The 14,341-nt window shown below is 39.0% G+C and overlaps 3 protein-coding genes across 4 annotated transcripts in view; 2 read left to right on the forward strand and 1 right to left on the reverse strand.

Annotated features, from left to right (window-relative positions):
* Positions 1 to 384: 384 nt before the first annotated feature.
* On the forward strand, positions 385 to 2,902 carry Ugalt (UDP-galactose transporter). Its single transcript, XM_011155275.3, has 5 exons — positions 385 to 625; positions 963 to 1,053; positions 1,142 to 1,261; positions 1,396 to 1,610; positions 1,756 to 2,902. The coding sequence occupies exons 2-5, from the start codon at positions 1,035 to 1,037 to the stop codon at positions 2,401 to 2,403; spliced, it is 1,002 nt and encodes a 333-aa protein (XP_011153577.1). The 5' UTR covers positions 385 to 625; positions 963 to 1,034; the 3' UTR covers positions 2,404 to 2,902.
* A 4,108-nt stretch (positions 2,903 to 7,010) lies between these two features.
* Taldo (transaldolase) lies at positions 7,011 to 11,303 on the forward strand. Its single transcript, XM_011155161.3, has 6 exons — positions 7,011 to 7,222; positions 9,278 to 9,401; positions 9,739 to 9,978; positions 10,140 to 10,265; positions 10,340 to 10,476; positions 10,626 to 11,303. Exons 1-6 carry the CDS (start codon positions 7,126 to 7,128, stop codon positions 10,907 to 10,909), a joined length of 1,008 nt encoding a protein of 335 aa, XP_011153463.1. The 5' UTR covers positions 7,011 to 7,125; the 3' UTR covers positions 10,910 to 11,303.
* Positions 11,304 to 13,532: 2,229 nt separating this feature from the next.
* Positions 13,533 to 14,341, reverse strand: part of Pban (pheromone biosynthesis-activating neuropeptide) — a 1,192-nt gene continuing 383 nt past the window's right edge. For both annotated transcript variants that reach the window (XM_025306324.1, XM_025306323.1), the window contains exons 2-3: positions 14,036 to 14,278; positions 13,533 to 13,872 (exon numbers count right to left, since the gene is read on the reverse strand). In XM_025306324.1, the coding sequence (XP_025162109.1) occupies positions 13,655 to 13,872; positions 14,036 to 14,278 (461 nt within the window). In that variant the 3' untranslated portion in view covers positions 13,533 to 13,654. The remainder of the gene's footprint in view (positions 13,873 to 14,035; positions 14,279 to 14,341) is intronic.

A 14,341-nucleotide genomic window follows, 5' to 3' on the forward strand; every position in this document is an offset into this window, starting at 1 on the left:
AGCTGTAAGAGTAAGCTTAAAGCTAAGACTCCATGCATGCAGTGAGCTGCGGCAAACGGTTGTGGTGACCAATCAGGAGGGAGGCGCAAGTCCGGTTGCGGCAAGCTCCGGCATGCGTCTGTCTCCTGATTGGTCACCGCAGCCGTTTGCCGGAGCTCACCGCATGCATGGAGTCTTAGCTTAAAGCTGTAAGGTTGCAAGACATGAAATGAAATATTTTCATTCGCTGACAGCTTACGTTACAGCCTTACAGCCTTACTCTTACAGCTATTGTAGACGAGCCTTGAGAGAATAAACCAATTAGTTTTTTTCATTTCCCTCCTCAGGATAGAAATGAAGAACTCTGATTGGTTGATTCTCTTATGCGTTGTGTATTATGCGTTATGCGGAAGTCTATGCTCTAGCCCTAAGCCTGCATACCGCATCGTAAGAAACTCTTATAAACAATTCATTGGAGAAAGTGTCGTGTATTATCGTATGTTTAATTAGATGAAGATATCAATAATGACGGACACGATTAATAAATAGCAATTGATGATGACGTCGACAAAAAAATGGCTAGGCATTCTTGCGTCGTGTAAATGTTCAACGTGTACACTGTAACGTGTCAAACTTACCGGAAAAAGTAATTATCTCTCGCACAGAATTCTTTTTATCTCCCTTTCTTCTCATTGAACGCATTGTATGCCTTTCGCACACATTTCTTGAAGATTATTTAAATTTATTAAAAAATCCCTGCAAGTTGTGCAACTAATAATTAATTTAAAAATTGGCCAAATTTATTTATTATTAATTTACATACGCTTAACTAATATGTGCGAAATAATAATGCTCTTGTTCTCAAGAAGCAATTTCTATCTCAATAATTTCAGAATAATACTGTTAGGATATTGCTTATACTTATATTGCTTGTTACACTACAAACCGTCTAATATCCTTTCAAGTGACGATGGATTTGTTAGTTCTAGGAAAAATGTAGTTTATGAAGAAGAATTTACAAGTTATTTCACCAAACTTAAAACCTTATCGTAAACATGAATAAGAACTTGCAAAGTGAGTGATATTATCGATATGTATGTTAGTAGATATATGAATAGTAATTACGTAAATATAGATATATGTTAAAATGTTCATGTTACAGAGTCTGGACAAACACTCAAGTATGTGAGCTTAATCACACTCACGCTTCAAAATGCAATGGTTGGCCTTAGCATGCGATATTCACGTACCAGGGCTGGTGACATGTTCCTTTCTTCCACTGGTAATATCGCCAAACAACGTTGTATACGATACAGTCATCCCATAATATAATCTGTCCCATCTATTCTATATACACTACCATAGGCAATTCGCTTATACGTATCACATATAAATAGTGACATTTCCTTGTTGTAGCTGTTGTGATGGCTGAAGTAGTCAAGCTGTTTACATGCTTGGTGCTAGTATTCATCGAAGAAGGTAACATGGAAAAATTTTATAAGGCTCTGCATCTAACAATCGTGAAGCAACCCATAGATACTCTGAAAGTCTGTGTGCCATCCCTTTTGTACATCGTACAGAACAATCTACTTTATGTATCCGCGTCCAATCTGGATGCAGCTACGCATCAAGTAAAGCATATATCTTGTATACATACTCGAAATATGTGTATAAAAAGCTTTTTGAGAAAAGATACAATCGCCGCATAGTGAACAAAATATATATAAAGTAACATGTACATAGAGCTTTAAAATAATAATAAATATTCCTTTTCAGGTCACATATCAATTGAAGATTTTAACAACAGCCTTCTTTGCGGTAACAATACTGCGCAAATCACTGCGTACCGTTCAATGGGGTGCTTTGGTGCTCTTGGTAATCGGTGTGGTTCTGGTTCAATTGGCACAAAGCATAAAAGCACCGGTACCCTCGGGCATAGAACAAAATCACTTGATAGGTTTCTCGGCCGCACTAAGTGCATGCTTCCTGTCCGGTTTCGCCGGTATTTACTTTGAAAAGATATTAAAAGGCTCCGATATTTCCGTGTGGATGCGAAACGTGCAGTTGAGTGTGTTATCCATACCGTTCGGCCTAGGTACATGCTTCTTACAAGACGGTGATATCATACGCAAGCAAGGCTTTTTCTTCGGCTATGATCTGTTCATTTGCTACTTGGTTGTCTTGCAAGCAGGCGGAGGATTAATAGTAGCCATGGTGGTCAAATATGCCGACAACATATTAAAAGGTTTTGCCACATCACTAGCCATTATCATCTCTTGCATAGCTTCCATCTACCTGTTCGACTTTCGCTTAACGTTCCAATTTGCTTTAGGTGCGTTTCTCGTCATTTGTTCGATTTTCTTGTATGGCCATCAACCGAAAACAGTATCCCTCGATAAGCATACGCCTGCTAGTAAAGTCTGATGATAGTGGAAATGCAAAACGATACGATTTTCGATACAATAATGAGTTGTACGATAGTTCAAACAGCGATCGATTTTCTTCGATTTTTTCCGTTAATTGCTATCAAATTGGTGATATTTAAAGCTTTGTTAAAGTGATGAAATCTAATAGAACCAAGGAAAGTAAATCGGATTGTAAATAACTCGACTGGATTAATCGTTTAACAGATACTACTTGTTCCGTGGAACATCGATAAAATTGCTTGCAATCATGGTATATAATAACCAAATTATGAAATTGTATATACGAAAGAATCAAAAGTCCAGTCATGTTTTTATATCCACGATTTGGCTGTTTGTCAGCTATCTTATGATGATACCAAGGTACTCCAAAAAATAAAGCGTATAGGGAAAGAGAGAAAGGGGAGTGGAAGAGAAAGAGAAATTAGATTGAAGTGAAATTATGCATCAGCAATTCCATTTGTTGTAAACGATGTAAATATAAACGATGTTTGATTTTATTTTTATATAGTAACAGCATTGCGTGTGTGTGTGTGTGGTGTGTGCGCGCGCGCGCGTGTGTGTGGTGTGTGCGTGCGCACGCGCGCGCACGCGCGTGTGTATGCACGTATGTGTCTTATATATTCATTTACAATGTATTAATAGGCCAGTAAGTTATACGCACACTGACAATTAGTTAACACGTACGTATATATTCTATGTACTTAATTTACATAAATTTTAATAAACATGATTTTTACATTAGTATATTGTTTCTGTAACTTCGATTTTAATCGATAAGTTCAGTGCGTATGCGTGTATACATGCACGCGCGTGTTATGTACGCACGTGTGTAAAACATTCGACGGCTGATCAACCGTTTCTAATGGCGTGTACGAGACATGAATTTTAACCTACTCGGGACCGATTAATAACGTCACCAAGCTCTATTAGCCAATCACAAAACTTGCCCTTGTATGTTCGAGCCAAGAACCTAGATTGGCGGAAAAGGCAAAATGGTGGGGGTTAACCAATCACAGTAATTCCATTCCGTTGTCATTCATATAGGTAAGTTTTACATGAGAAATATCTTCAGAATTGAATAGAACTCGCGCGTAATACGTAACCTACGATAAACGTGTTACATCAATCTATCAGCATGGTTAAGTATCCATTTTCTGCAATAATTATATTTAGTAACAAAGAATCTATACACACAATTCTATGCAACATGTTACAAATGTTTATTTCACCTGCTATAGAAGTATTTCCCTGTCTATAATAAAATAATAAATCTACGTTTGCAAAACAGGAGTACTCTGCAACTTGGTTCTGTTTTGAACACTAAACACAATATCCACACTTTCATTGTTTCTAAAATATATATATATATATATATACACATCTATAAAGTATCAAATAATAAATTTTGTAAATATATTGCAACGAATACTTTACCATACTGAAGGATTAATGTGACATGTCTATCATGGGTATCATTGGCCGCGTTCAGCATGGGTATCACTGGTCTGCTAAATGCAGCCAATGGCTGCATTCAGCAGACTCAACAGTTTTTGGCACAGAGCGCTGTGAGTGCCGGAAGTAACTATAATCTGTCTGAGTTTGGTGGTATGCACACAATTTTCGGGTAGAACGAAAGTGCACCGGGACGATATTGCTGTTAAACTAATTTTTTTCTATTTTCCCACATGCCAGAGAGTGAGAATGCATTGTCAGATTTTGGCACAGATCGCTGTGAGTGCCGGAAGTAACTATAATCTGTCTGAGTTTGGTGATATGCAGACCATTTTCGGGGAGAACGAAAGTGTTCCGGGACGTTATTGCTGTTAAACTAATTTTTTTCTATTTTCCTACATGCCAGAGAGTGAAAATGCATTGTGAGTGTTTGGCACAGAGCGCTGTGAGTTCCGGAAATAATTATAATCTGTATGAATGATTATATGTGCGTAATTTTCGGGAAGAATAACTTTCTTATAATGTCATGTCATATTTAACACAAATTTATCCTTTATATGTATTTACATTTATATTAAGTGGTTTTTTTTTTTCTAAATAAAGGCTATTTTCAATTTTCGCTCGAAAAACGCTCCAAACTTCAACGACGTCTCTGTTTTTACTGTTCGTTCTCTCTCGCATAGTCCGGATGGAAGGGGAATAGGGACGGTTGTTACTGTACAGCACTGTACAGCAACTGCCTCCCCCTATACCTCTTCTATCCTTCTATCCTTCTTTCATGGTGGATCCCCCTTCGACGCGTTGCAAAAACGTGTCTAAGCGCCCGGGGGCAGCCAAAATATGGCGTCGACCCCGGGGCTTATTTCTATGATTTGCACCGGATAAGGAGGAGCAACGGTGGAGGCCGGCATACGGCAGCAGGTGGACAGCAGGTCTTAAAGGGTAGCAACCTTTGACTTTGAGAGACCACCAGCTTGTACCACTAGGTACAAGTAACATTGGCCGCGTTCAGTAGAACAAAGTGATCAGAGAGCGCTTAGTGATTATTGTCTGTGATTGGAGCTGTGGATTGTCTGTGATACAAGCTGGTGGTCTCTCAAAGTCAAAGGTTGCTATTCTTTAAGACCTGTTGTCCATGTATGCCGGCCTCCACCGTTGCCCCTCCTTATCCGGTGCAAATCATAGAAATAAGCCCCGGGGTCGACGCCATATTTTGGCTGCCCCCGGGCGCTTGATCACGGTTTTGCAACGCGCCGAAGGGGGATCCATCATGAAAGAAGGAGGTTGTTACTGTACAGCACTGTACAGCAACTGCCTCCCCTATGTCCCTTCTATCGGGACTGTGCGAGAAAGAACGAGCAGTAAAAACAGAGTGCTTCCTTTTCCACGAGAGTTATACCCCCACTCCTCGAATACGCAGTCTAGGGGCCCTATTCTTGAATCTATACGCAACTTTACGTATACGCACGTTGCGAATAGTAAAAATACGCATACGTTTCTGACACGGTATTCTTGAACTTAATTGTGTAGTATTCGCAACTAGAAACGTATACGCTTTCCGTTGCGTTTAATTACGTTTGACAACATTGGAAAGCATATGTACTTTCTGCAAATATCGACCAAAAATACAATACGACGAACTTTAATTGGCTGCGTTCAGCAGAACATAGTGAAAAATATGGAACCAATATGGAACTAGTATGGAAAAATCTTTTTTGGTTCTTCCATTATTTCAGCATGTTCTAACGCATTTATAACCGGTATGTTTACTATTATATCGTCTAAATCCATTATTACACAATTACACAATTTTACTCTATAATTAAAATGCAGTGAAATTTATATGCTATTTTCTCTTAAATTTCGTATTTGTTATTTCTCTTACGGATATGTAAAGTCAGCTATTATTTTCCACTCTTTTAGCCGTCTTAAGGCCATTGCGCGTACAAAAGTTTTAGTCGTAACCGTAAGTCCGTAAGCAAATTGACCAATCACAATTCGTATATCTCGAGATGCTGGATTGTGATTGGTCAATTTGCTTACGGTCTTACGGTTACGACTAAAATTTTTTTACGTGCAATGGCCTTTAGCTATTGAATTATTCTTCTTCTTAATAACAGTGTGCTTCTATGTGTACTCTTATACTCCACTTTCTGTACTTTGCATAACGTATCACATACGTTTCTAGAGAAACGGATGGTATTACCCATTCGTTGCATTGCGAATGATAATTTGCGTATTCACGTTTTCACTTGCGACTGTCAAGAATACAAGGTTCTAGGGATTTTCCATTGCGATTGCAAGTCGAAACTTGCCACTTAAGCCTCTTGCACAATGCCAGACAACAGGCAATAAGAATAAAAGTAGACCAATCACAATAGATTATTCTTGTAATAGTCGATTGTGATTGGTCTATTTTTATTCTTATTGCCTGTTGCCTGGCATGCCTGGCAGAGGGCTTTACGTATACGCAAGTAGTTCAAGAATAGGGCCCCTGTACGCGCCAATTCATATTTCAATTGGCGCCCATCCCCACTCCACATGACGTCACCCGTTTAGTTCAGCCGTATCCAGGGTCAGTCGCAGAGGGCACTGAAAACTGCGTCCAATTTTTACAAGAGGGAGTTTGGACCAATGCTGCGAGATCGAGGAGAATCTCTAGGCATGCGTATTGAGTAAACGCTGTGGAAGTCTCAGTGCCGTATTAATTTAAAGGTATTTTAACGCCCGTATGATACTATGTATTGAAAATTGCAATCGGATAAATCAGATAATCTAAAGCCAGCGGCATACGGTGCTTGTTTTCGTGCTGGATTGCTCGTTGGACGAAAACACTGCATTCTGATTGGTACATTTCTGAAGATGGATGGAAATGCACTAATCAGAACGCAATATTTTCATCCAGCAAGCAATCCAGCACGAAAACAAGCACCGTGTACCGCTGGCTTAAATCTTGGTTATTTAAGTTGGTCCACTTGTAATTTTCAATCTATAGTCGGGCGTAGGATCCTTCGTCTGAGAGAAAATATGAAGGAAGGATTATAGGGAGAATAGAAAGGATCCTCCATGGATCCTCTGTCATGCGCTTTAAACCGTCAGTGGGTTTTGACTCACTGAGATATATGTAGCCACGTCACTTCAAGCATGCGCTGTAGCGTGGGAAATTCTCCCGATCTCGCAGCACCGGTTGGACGCCCTGACGGCACGTCGCGTGAGTGAGAAGTGTAAGTTTGCATCTTCCGTGTGTGTATAAGTATCCTGAGCAATAATGAGCGAGTTACTACTGGCAAAGAAAGCGAAGACCACTTCGTTGAAACAGCTGAAGGAGCATACTATGGTGGTCGCCGACACTGGTGATTTTGAAGGTAAAGATGTAACTCATGTTAGGTCAAAGATGAAGGTGACGGTAGACAAACGTCATTCAATAACATGGATGAGATGAGGCGGGGGAAGAGAAGAGACAGAGCGTAGCTCTGTTACTCGTCTTTTTCTTTTTCTTATGATATTCATCACTGTCAGCTATTCTTATGTATCATTCATACAAAGATCGAACCAATTATTTTGCGAATCAATTGTTTGTCGTTGAATTCGCAAGTAGCAATTGCATGCTTTTAGAAGGCAGAGCTTTATTCTCACAAAGTTATTTATTTCGAATTAAGAGTAAAGTAAAAAGTGAAGACTCGCTCGAAATTAATTTCACGAGTATTAATTGAGAGAAGCGCTTGATAGAATACCTCCTTTATAGAATGTATCGTAATAATGTCCCATACTTGAAACTACAACTATATTTCCTTGATTCAAGAACACACGCATGATTTAAGAATATGTGCACATACAAGCACGCTGCATCTTGCAGAGTCATGATTTTGAGGAAACAACACATTGATCCATATTCAGAACATGCTTATAACTATGTTAGTGCGCCGGGCATATTGCGTGGCTTTTCATTAACAGCGCGCTAAGCTAGTGCTTACAAGCGTGTCCTGAATATATGGGGCCGCTGTTTCGCGTACGCGCGCTCGTGCCGATCAGTCGGATGACTTTTTCTGCTCTTATGTGAGAAATTTGTTTTTTCTATTGCACTTTTTTTATGGCGACGACAATTATCTTAACCGCAGCACCGATACATTTATTCTACGTTCGCACCATGACACCAACGCATGAGAGTAATTGATTCGTGTTCTTGGGTTTTTGTGATTTTTCTTCGTGAATGTGTGTATTATGTTTTATTATTTTACAAGAGATTATTTTAAAATCGGACGGTTATGATATACATTACATCAACATAAATTTATCACATTATGCAGGCGATTAAAATGAATATTCCATTATATCAGAAGTACTTTGACCTCTGTGTAATCGGAGAAGAAACTCTAACAAGTAAAGGTACCCAACTGTCACTCACCGATTTCGATGAAACTTTGCCCACTTGTAGAGCTATAGAAAATAATCGACACGTATTTTTTTTTATCTGCGGAGAAGCAGTTTTAAGGGTGGAAACTACCCCTTATTTATATAGAGAGTGTTTTCGCGTTAGAAGTGCTATCTTGTTGTTTATTCGAGAGGCTGAAAAGTTTCATGGGATTTTTGGGGTCGCTAAATTCGAATCTGACGTGTGAAAATTCAAAAATACAAAATGGCGGATCAAATATGACGTCTATGTCTCGTGAGTGGGACCATTTTTTCCATGTAAATTAAAATGATGTCGACGAAAATTACGATTTTTTACATATATAGGGGAAATCACATTGTTTTCACTATTTTTAGTATTACTGTTTGTCATTAATTGTTTTTATGCGTGCATATGAAATGTCTTCAGGCAACTTATATGAAATTTGCTGTTATTTCAGCTAACATTAAATGAATCTATTGAGAATAAATGTTCCATATATTTCAATATTTCACTGTTCATTGAGCGATCTCGAAAACCTAAAAAAATCGTAATTTTCGTCGACATAATTTTAATTTACATGGAAAAAATGGTCCCACTCACGAGACATAGATGCCATATTTGATCCGCCATTTTGTATTTTTGAATTTTCACACGTCAGATTCGAATTTAGCGACTCCAAAAATCCCATGAAACCTTTCAGCCTTTCGAATAAACAACAAGATAGCACTTCTAAGCGCGCGAAAACACTCTATATAAATAAAGGATAGTTTCCACCCTTAAAACTGCTTCTCCGCAGATAAAAAAAAAATACGTGTCGATTATTTTCCATAGCTCTATAAGTGGGCAAAGTTTCATGAAAATCGGTGAGTGACAGTTGGATACCTTTACTTGTAAGAGTAGAATTTTATCTCTTTCTCTATCTCTCTCCTCTATCACGGATAAAATGAAAACGCAGTTTCGACAATTTGTCGACATATTTGATGAGAAATAATTGAGAAAAATGCTATTTTTGTTTTGTTTTGTTTAGTTATGGACCAATTTAAGCCAATGGATGCAACAACAAATCCTACCTTGATTCTTGCTGTTGCTAATCAAGAGAAATACGCATATTTAATTGAAAAGGCTGCTCAGTATGGTAAAAAGTCCGGATCGTGAGTACTCGCATGATATATCTGTTAATGCAAAATCACACTTTATTCGCTTACACTCTAGCACTCTACGCTGGGATTTTGCAGTTTAACGTTTTCAACTATCAATTATATTAATATTGCGACATTGTCAGTCACATTTTTCCCTAAAATACATCTAGTTGAAGTTGAGAATTTAGATTATCATTGTATTGATTGTATATTCATATCAACATCACATTGGTAAATTCCCTTTTATCGCAAAATTTGTCCTTCCCTTGCCTTGCTGGTCTCGGCTTTCGGATCTAATACAGTCGCAGTCTATTTTAATATGTCATTCAACGTAGAGATTCCTTTCTAGTACTTTAGAGGAGCAGGTCGAAGCAGCCCTTGATATCACCTGCGTCTTATTCGGTAAAGAGATTTTGAACATAATCCCTGGAAGAGTTTCCACAGAAGTAGATGCCAGATTATCCTTTAACAAGCAAGCTAGCATTGAGAAGGCAAGACAATTGATCGCTCTGTACGAGGAACACGGCGTGAGTAAGGATCGAATCTTGATTAAGCTAGCTTCAACTTGGGAAGGTATCCAAGCGGCGAGGTAAAGGAAAGAAAATTACAATAGAAACTAAAATTATTTCTGTTTTCACTACGATATATTTGTAATAAATATCTCAGTGGGGAATGTAATACATAAATTTTTGCAATATCTAATATCTATTTCTCTATGAATATGTATAATAAGTGATAATAACGTTTTAGAGAATTGGAGGAAAATTATGAAATTCACTGTAACCTGACACTGCTATTCTCTCTCGCGCAAGCTGTTGCTTGTGCGAATGCGGGAGTCACTCTCGTTTCACCGTTTGTCGGTAGAATTCTCGACTGGTGAATAGTTGAATTTAGTTTTTATTATCACATTTCTACGAGACAAGAATGAAAGATAAAATCCTTTTTTATAGGTATACAAAAGGTTTGACTAAAAAGTTTTACGAAGCGAAAGATGATCCAGGCGTCGCCTTCGTGAAAAGGGTTTATAATTATTATAAGAAATTTGACTACAAGACTACCGTCATGGGTGCCTCGTTCAGAAATGTTGGCAAGTATCCTATTAGAATAGTAAAAGAAAATGTATAACATTAATATGTATATTACAAAGAATATACCCTGGAGCTACCGACACATGCGCGCCCACGTACAGGAGGAGGGGGAGGAGGAGGCTTCTTTTAATTTAATATTATTAATTAGATCAAATCAAAGAACTCGCCGGCTGTGATTGTCTCACTATAAGTCCGAAATTACTGGAGGAATTGGAAAAGAGTAACAAGCCTGTTGATAAAGTTCTGAGCGTGGAATCTGCAAAAAAGACCGAGTTTGAAAGAATGGAATTTGATGAAGCGGAATTTCGATGGCTTTTAAACGAGGATGAAATGGCGACTGACCAATTGGCCAATGGTATTCGCAAATTCGCCATGGATACGTACAAGCTTGAAGAGCTGCTGCAAAATAAAATTGAAGCGTTAAGCAAATAACAAGTGAACGAAAACAGTGCTTCTGATGGTTGACGCAATATATATATATATATGTGTGTGTGTGTACATACATATCCATATATCATGCATACGTATATATATATATATATGTTCGTATATGTATGTACTTACACATATGAAAACGTAATATATCGCAAATATGTGCAAGTATGCATTCTTATTGTTCATATTTGTAAAGTAGTGGACTTTTGTACCTGTGTACGAAATAGAAAAAAAAAAGTTGAAATAAACTTATATTTCTAGAGATATGTATAAAAGATACAACACACATGTGTGCGTATATATTTGTATATTTCTGAGAAAATAATTTGCTATAATTTTTTCAAAGTGTGAGAGGGACCAGCTACTTTATTAAACTTGTCATAGAAATGTATATCTGTTATTATTCAACCCCATCTATATACCGATATTGTATTTTATTATATCGCGATATCTACAATGCTACTGATTACTATTGATGTTACGTTTATAATTAGCTTACTGTATCAATCGATTTCTGAAAAAATAACAGTTAAGAAAGAGAAAGAGAGAGAGAGAGAGAGAGAGAGAGATAATTAGAAGAGGTTTGTTGTATAATAGAAAATTCTAGTTACCCCATTCTAACTATCTAGATATGAGAACTATCATACCAATTAAAGGTACGTTACCAGTTTGAACCAGTTTGTAGTCGCGTCAATTTGTCAATCAAAGTGCCGCTTCTACGCAAATTATTGGAACTTTTGTTAGTAAAATGTGATGTGTAACAGTGATAAATGCAAAGCGATCGTAATAACGTGGCAACAGGCTCAATTAATTGTCGCCAATCGTTATTTATATGTATGTATACTCAATGTAAATTGGGCACAGTTAATCTCGCGCAATCTCAATCAAAAATGAACGTGAATGAGAAAGTTTGAACAGATGGCGATTTGGTAAGTGCAATTCGGTAAGTAAATTTATCGCTATTGGCTATCGCCAAGAATCGCGACACCACCAAAATTTCATATTTCTTACATACTAGTTCATACTTCGATGAAGCTTGCACGCGACTCGATAGAATCGTACAGATCGTCGTAAGATTGATTGCACGTTGCACGTTGAGCAGAATCGAATCCTCAATATACAACTAGAGTGATCTGTGATGTGTAAGTCAAATCTTTGACAAATCTGTCCATTGTCTCTCTTGTCCCTGAACGTAGACAATTATTCGTAGAATGGAAAATTGAATTCGCTTTGAATCATATGGATTCAAAGCCTTGATTTATAACATAACGCAAACGTCAACAGAGCGTCTCCGCACGGGCAATTGCTCTTTTTTTCTTTATTCATCAACAGCGATGTTTCAACAATTGTCTCGATCTCGCGAAATGGGGGGGGTGGTACGTATCGTTTCTCCCTTCCCACTCTTTGTTATATATATATGTATATTTTGTTATATATATATATGTATATATATATATATATATATATATTAGCCCGAAGAAATCGATACCATCATTAGATTGGTATTTGAGCAGAAAGAAAGTTTGGAAATGATTGATCTTAAACATCGATCTCGTAATTTTGTTCTAGATTTTTATCGCTGTCTTATCTGTAAATTAACCCTTGCAGCCACATTTTTATTATTATTCGAGAAATGTTCATCCTGAGATATTTGCCATCGTTCGAAATTGTAAAACTGGTGGTTCGACACACGTCGCTACGATAAACATTGATATTCCCAGGCCTTTGTCGCAAGAGGATTTTACAAATGATTCTCGATATACTCGGTGTACTATGCTGTATAAAAGAGACCGGAGACTAACTTGTATCTGCTAGTTTTGAGTTTTATGATTATGACCATCTTCCATGTTACCACATGGCTCGCGGTAGTTCCGGTCGAGAAATTACAAGCTGTAGTTCGGCACCCTGCCCTTCTATCTCTCCGCCGTCACACTTCCTCTCTCTCTCTCTCTCTCTCTCTCTCTCTCTCTCTCTCTCTCTCTCTCTCTCCCTCCCCCCCCTCTCTCTCTCTCTCTCAACCCTTCTCGAGGCCGAAAATAGCGTTAATCATTTTCCGTATAATATCATCTCCGCGTATAAACAAACAGCTCTCACACATTTATAATTATTTTTTTATCGCGTACTTTTTATAAATTTTACATTAGCATCAAGCACAATTGTAACGTTAACGATAACGAATTGAGAGAATATCCTGGGGCATGTTTGTGCGCGTTTGAAAAATATGTAAAACTATATATGCGTACACAGTTATACTCTGTTCCTTAGCTCTCATCTTGTTCTTACACAGCAGGAAATGATTAACAGTTATATCAACGGGAGAATATAAAATGGAGAAGATGTATGTAAGCAAAAGCAAAAATGTATCGATACGACACCACACATTACACAATGTCACACGAGAAGTCCGATCGAGTCGTCACAGTTTGAATATATTTTTAAATCCCCGTCGCTAATTCAAATAAGCCGTTCAGACATTAAGTTAATCTCGCCTGTCCTCGCGATTGATCAAGATGAGACGAATGAGAGGTGAGCGACAACTGGTGAAACGGGTAAAGGAGCAACGGCTAGTTTTAGAAAGAAAAATAGACGCAAGAGCTTTTATTTCTTTTCCTTTTTTTTCTCTCTCTCTCTCTCTCTCTCTCTCTCTCTCGTTCCGTATCGTAATTGTGCTATAATTTCAATCGCCGTTCGTTCTTTTCGAGTCGAGGTGTTCGTTGGAGGTGCCGTGCGTCACGGCACGCCCTACATCTTTCGCAGCGCGTTGCGCAATTGACGGCCGAGTCTCGGCGACGGTGCCCAAGGAAGCCGACGTCCTAGACGCGGCGCAAAGAGCGGCGGTGACGGATGATCGTTTTCCTCGCTTCTGTCCAGCGCGTCTCCAGGAGCGTAGGAGAAGAGGTCCTCGCTGGAACCTCGTCCCAGACGCGGCGTAAATTGAGTCGGTTGCCTCTTGTCGTTAGCTGAAACTCACACTCGCACACGTACACGTCGCGCTCGCTCGATAGATGCTCGATAGATCCTCCTCCGAGCAGAGAGAGAGAGAGAGAGAGAGAGAGAGAGAGAAATCTCGTCGCGCTATAAGCTGCGACGTGCGTGAGAGAATACGAAAATACTGTCACTCACCTGGAATCTTGACGAGAGTCCAGCGCGCTCCGTCCAGGGCATTCGCCAGAGCCTCGATGTCGTCGGGGCTTCCGACTTCCGGTCTCTCGCCCGATCTACGTCTCCTTCCCAGGCGCGGGCCGAACCACATGCCGCTCGTGATTTCCTGCGTGGTGCGTTTTATGCATTTGCCGTCGGTGCACGAGCCAAAGTTGTTCCCCGGCAACCTGTCGCTCGACTCGCCATTCGACATCTCCCTCGATTCTAGCCGCCGCCGAGCCGCCGACACCGAAGAACAAAACGACTCGAACAATATTTGCCGGGCAG

This window comes from Harpegnathos saltator, unplaced genomic scaffold (assembly GCF_003227715.2).
Source record: "Harpegnathos saltator strain DR-91 unplaced genomic scaffold, Hsal_v8.6 scaffold774, whole genome shotgun sequence".
Classification (NCBI taxonomy): domain Eukaryota; kingdom Metazoa; phylum Arthropoda; class Insecta; order Hymenoptera; family Formicidae; genus Harpegnathos; species Harpegnathos saltator.